Source organism: Meleagris gallopavo, chromosome 22 (assembly GCF_000146605.3).
Source record: "Meleagris gallopavo isolate NT-WF06-2002-E0010 breed Aviagen turkey brand Nicholas breeding stock chromosome 22, Turkey_5.1, whole genome shotgun sequence".
Lineage (NCBI taxonomy): Eukaryota > Metazoa > Chordata > Aves > Galliformes > Phasianidae > Meleagris > Meleagris gallopavo.
The window spans coordinates 4,403,931-4,409,090 of NC_015032.2; the positions used below are offsets into that span (position 1 = coordinate 4,403,931).

Here is a 5,160-nt window from a genome sequence, read left to right on the forward strand (position 1 = left end):
TAGCGTATCCGTATATATCTCCTCGAAATAAATGACCGCGGGTATAAAGACACCGAGCAAACAAGTTTTATTTAAAAGCATGCTGCCCTGCATAAATATTTGGACGCGTGGACAGCTGTGGGAAAGACAAACGCAAACAAGGCGTGCTTCGTAATTACAGGCAGCAGAACCGTTACACAGTCTCCCCATGCAGGGCTGTGGAGAGTTTCCTTCACCTCAGGAACAGGGACAAATGGCAGCGTGCTTCCTGGGCTGTGACTCCCTATTTTCTCGTCTTTTAAAACGAGTTGTGCAACGCGTGTATCAAAGCAATGGGCAAACGGCCCCTCATGAACCTTCAGGGGACAGAACCCCCTCGTGGCCCCACGGAGCTGGCAGTGACTGTCTTTGGCAGTGGAATCCAACCTCGTGTGCTGAAAAGGGTGTATTCTGCGCAGCTCCATACAGGCTAAGGGCGTTTAGCCACTCTGAAAGTGATTTGTACTTTGCAGTAGGAGAGTAGCAGAGTACACTTCCAAGCTCTGTGTGAGATACTACTTGCTGTGGTCCATTTAATAACATACAACCAGTCAATACTGGTTATTTGGAAAGTAGCTGCTGTGACTTGAGTGCAGCAGCTTAGTCCTGACTGCATTTCTTTATTAGAGAATTAACCTCTCCCTGCCATGCTGGAGTAGCTTTCACTGATGCTGAACAGGATTGCTACTAATGGTCATAGAACTACCAGCTTCATTTCTACCTTGAGGCAGTCCTCTGAACCGCACTCTGTTCTGTTTTCTTGTATCTCATCCCCAAGATTGAAGTTAACAGCCGTCTGCTTTGTAGCCTCGGGGAGCCCAGGATTTTCACAACATTTCCACGCAGCAAATCACAAAGCCGAGCCACATCGACAACCAGAGAGGATGGCAGAAGCCGAATCCTCAGGACATTACAGATCTGGAGCAAATGGCTGAGAAAAGTCCAGATGAGAGACCAAAGCATGGAGCACAGCAGCTGGTGAAGAAAAGGGGAAGAGAATTGCCATGGAAATCACATTTTTGGAAGATGTTTGGTTTTCAGTAGGATATAAATAATGCGAGACCATACGTGGTTATCCCTTCTCTCGTCCACCCAACACAACCAACAAGTCTGTTGGTGTTATGGGTCTTATGTTACAAGGGACAAGTTTAAACTCCAGTTCTTCAGACTGCTCTGAATGAGTGAATGCTTGCACACACAAAGAGTTCTTGGAGAGCCAAAAGGTAACCTAGGCAATTCCAGGCTCATTCTTAGCATGTTTTCTTCTAGTTTTTGAGTACCAATAATGGAAAAATAATAATTAAAAAAAAAATCTTACAACCTGCCCTTGCTCTATCTTGTTAGTATTAGTGATGTCAAAGATCATTTAACATGAGATATTCCTGGTTCCATGCTAAAGGTCAGCTTCAGGGTGTGCTAGTCAAACAGATACAGCAATTTAAGACAATACCAGACCTTAACAATTCTAGTTTAACAAAGCAGCCAGCAAAGTTGGTAGAAGTAAACACAGGTAACTGTTGCTGCAATTCAAAATTCCATGCAATGTAAGTAGAGAGAACAGAACAGAGACAGAGGCAGCAGGAACTAGCTTTCCCCTTCTGAGCCCCTGCTGCAGCAGGGTATGCAAATAGAAAGGAAAGAAGCCATACACAACCCAAATCTCTTCCACTCTTTCAGACGTATCTTTTGGGATCTGTATGAATTTGCATGCAGTTCTTAAAGGCTTTGCAAATATGTATACACATCTTAATAATACACACACACACTTATTCATACGTATGGTAGTTATTCTGTTCAATTTTGTACTACCTTAGTTGGTATACAACAGAAATCATTCCAAATAGGGATGACAGGGAGAGAAAACCTCTTGTTGGTTTCTGCTTGGTTAATGAACAGTCTTGAAGATATCTCAGGCAGAGATGGAAAAAAATAATAATACGAGCTGAGGACAAAAGCAACAGATATGCAAAGAGATAGTCTGGTCATGCACTCACCATCATGATGTTACAGAGAACACTCCTTCCCACGTGGGAGGGTTTTATCTTTGGTTCTGGGACCAGCTGTCTGAGCTCGCAGTTTGCTTTTGGCTTTGAACTCAGATAAGCAGGTTTGGGCCTTGGTTGTCCCACAGGACCACTAGATTGTTTGTCCTCTTTAAATTCTGTACTTGCTGTATCATCCTGGCTTTCATCATCTGTTGGTTCATCTTCAAATTTAGATTCAGAATGAGACACATCAGCAATCAGAGATTGTTTCTTAGTTTCTTCTGCAGGAGGCATCTCTTCTGGAAATAGATTTTGAAATCTGTTACATTACAGTTAGTAGTTCTATCTAAGAGCTGGATAAAATTCTTCTGAATCCCTTTCACCTGGAATTAAGGATTTTCAATCCCAGCTAGGCAGCAAGAGGCTTATACAAGTGTTTGATTTTAACCAATTAATTTTTAATCAACTACATTAGAGGTAAAGCTGAGTTATGCACTTGTTTTATTCCCCACTTGTTCCTAGCGTAGAGTGGCATGAAATAAGTGGATATGACTCAGTTAGTCAAGAAGACATGAAAAAGAGCATAGCTCTATTTGGTTTCTTAAGAATGGTAGAGTATGTCAAAGTTTAGTGATATATGTAGTCTTATTGATTGAAAGGGAATTTAGATCACGGAAGCCTGATGCAAATAACAGTCATCCTAGGGCCTGGTATTATAAAGGTAAATGCAGTGCACGTAACCTGAAAGAAATTTACATCAATAGAGGCATCAAAATATTTCAGAGTTACTCTGTCCAGGAAAAAAATTGACATCCAAACTCAATGTTAGAACAAGGCACAGCTACCCTTGACCTACTCAATACACATGGTCATTTTATTCTGCTTTTCAGACATTAGAAGTAAGCCGTGCCTATGCTACTCAGGGTAGTTTGTACCATGATCATAGCTCCATAGAGCCTACACTCTTTTGTCACTGTCATTGGTTATCCACAAGAGTGCACTTGGATATATAGAGAAACAGCTAGCAACAAGCAGAGATTTCTCTTAGCATCACTTGTACATTAAAACTGAAAAATAGGTGTTGAGAGTCAAAAAATGCATGCGTACATGAAGGCAGGACAGGAAAGGTGATTAAAATATAAGCCTCAGCTGTGGTGAATACTTTCTGCTCCACTGCTGCCTGTGGGTCCAAAGGAGTCATTTGGTTGTCTCCTGTAGGATCTGTTATAGAACTGGTACCTCAACGTTAAGTAAGAACCTGACTTGTTGAAGTCAGCTTTTATTCTTATTTTCCTTCCTACAGTTGTCCCTCAAAGGCAGAATTACTGCTTCTGATTGGAATCAACTTATGATTGATTCCTCGGCTGCAATTGCTTATGTTCCAGGATTAACAAAACCAGCCAAGCTTTATGCCCAGGAGCACATCAGCAAGCCTATTATTAGCCTAAACCAAAGCTTCTTATTAGTTACTGACATGTTAGAATTAAGAACAGTGGCAGAGCTGAAAGAGATACAAAGTAAATAAATGAAAATGCACAACCTGCTCCTTTAAGAAATTGTTTTTTGTTGTTGTTGTTGTTGTTGTTTTTAAATCAAACTCAGCATTAATAAGAGAATCCCTTAACAGCTCCCCTAACAAAATCCACTCCCTCCCCGAAATACACAGAGAAGATGAACTATAATGCTGGTGTTTGAAACCACGCCTAATTATTAGGAACCATTTCTTTTAAATAGAAATCTACAAAAGTTATTTAACTTTTATCCTTCTTAAATTGAATTAATTCTGAAAAAAAAAAAGCAGCTAGCAGGAGTTAGTCTTCTTATAAGCATTTCAATAGAAAAGTGTGATCATTTGATTTTCTGTATGCCACAGTATAAAACCAACAAACAAAAACCACACTTATTTTCCCTCTGTGATGAGAGGCATTAGGCCAAAAGTAGCTTACGGAACGTTTTACAGATGAAGTTAATAGACAAAACCTTTCTACAGATGCATGTATCCAATCACCTGCAGAACTTACCTTCATTAAGTAAGAGCCGTAGCCAGATCACTACTATGATCAGTGTCAGTACATATGGCAAAGAAAGGCAAAAGAAAACAGGCAAAGTCAGCTCAGTCACCAAAGGAACTGGAGGATACTTCATTGCTAGCTTCGGGTTAATCTAAGTTTAGAACAGCTTGCTTATTCTTTACTAACTATCCTTTTAGAACTCTGATTGCATCACTGTGTTAAGCACAAGAGGACCACGGGTATCCTCAGCACAGATAGCAAAAGGAACAGCCCTGTAAGGGCAGGGAGGGAGTGAAATGGATTAAGTACGGGATAAGGAGACCTGAGAAAACATCTGATTTGATTGTCACTGCTTCAGCTGGTAATTACAGGATAAGAATAAATTAGAAAGCCTTCAAGGCTGATGTTAAAATGGTAGTTAAAGGGATTCTTATATCTTCTAATACAAGGGTATAACCAAGCACTTCAATTGCTCTTTGAAATTGGTAGTGAAGGTAACTTCTGAGAAATCAGTAACACAGAATCAGGCTTGCAGAGATTTAGAACACAACTACTAGCTAGTTAAAAAATGCTTATCCCAGGTGCTCTTGTTTGACATGGAGTACATATACGTCCCATATTAGTACAGATCCCATTTTTAACCTTCTCTGCATATTTCAATCTATTAGTGAGTCCATCTGGAAAATATAATATTAATTGCCTTCCTGTTTCCCTTCACTCCAAGAAAGGCAAGCTATATGCTTCATAGGACACGCGTCTCTCTATACACTGCCTAATAAAGGAGCCCAGCAGAAGCTGAATTAGGAGCAGATAGGTGGCTTTGGTAACTTGGTTTTCATCACTTCTCCCCAGGCACCGAGATGTGCTGCTCTGTTAACTGCTGTGCAACAGCTGAGGGTTTACCGGTCAAATTGAACTACACGTGATGGAAGATGCTAAAATTCCTTAATAAAAAGTGATGAACAAAAGCCGAGCTCGAGGGCCCTCCAGGTCACCAGGTGAGGACAAACAAGCAGAAATCAGTGCTATTCCATCCACCTGTGGGCTTTGCGTATCCACACCTCGCCTCACTGCTTCTTTGGAACCTCGTTATTAAGTGCTACTGTGAATTGCGATCAATACGAGACCGTGCTATGTCACTCTCT

At 40.8% G+C, this 5,160-nt stretch overlaps 1 protein-coding gene across 2 annotated transcripts; it reads right to left on the minus strand.

Annotated features, from left to right (window-relative positions):
* Window positions 1–419: 419 nt before the first annotated feature.
* LOC109370745 lies at window positions 420–5,154 on the minus strand. 2 transcript variants are annotated; one of them, XR_002121134.1, is made up of 4 exons: window positions 5,054–5,154; window positions 4,025–4,057; window positions 2,013–2,302; window positions 420–993 (listed from the first exon to the last, which is right to left on the minus strand). XR_002121134.1 is itself a non-coding variant. In XM_019622173.1 (3 exons), exons 1-3 carry the CDS (start codon window positions 4,146–4,148, stop codon window positions 736–738), a joined length of 672 nt encoding a protein of 223 aa, XP_019477718.1. In that variant the 5' UTR covers window positions 4,149–5,154; the 3' UTR covers window positions 420–735. The 2 variants fall into 2 exon arrangements, 1 of the variants encoding a protein (XP_019477718.1); XM_019622173.1 differs by having other exon boundaries at window positions 4,025–5,154.
* Between the last annotated feature and the right edge of the window lie 6 nt (window positions 5,155–5,160).

What these genes read in the sequence shown, in the direction of transcription:
- LOC109370745 (XM_019622173.1), bottom strand. Translation starts at nt 4,148, where the DNA reads ATGAAGTATCCTCCAGTTCCTTTGGTGACTGAGCTGACTTTGCCTGTT. An exon ending in ACGGCTCTTACTTAATGAAG is followed by an intron (nt 2,303 to 4,024) that starts GTAAGTTCTGCA and finishes ATCTATTTCCAG; the next exon opens with AAGAGATGCCTCCTGCAGAA. An exon ending in TTCTCTGTAACATCATGATG is followed by an intron (nt 994 to 2,012) that starts GTGAGTGCATGA and finishes TTTCTTCACCAG; the next exon opens with CTGCTGTGCTCCATGCTTTG.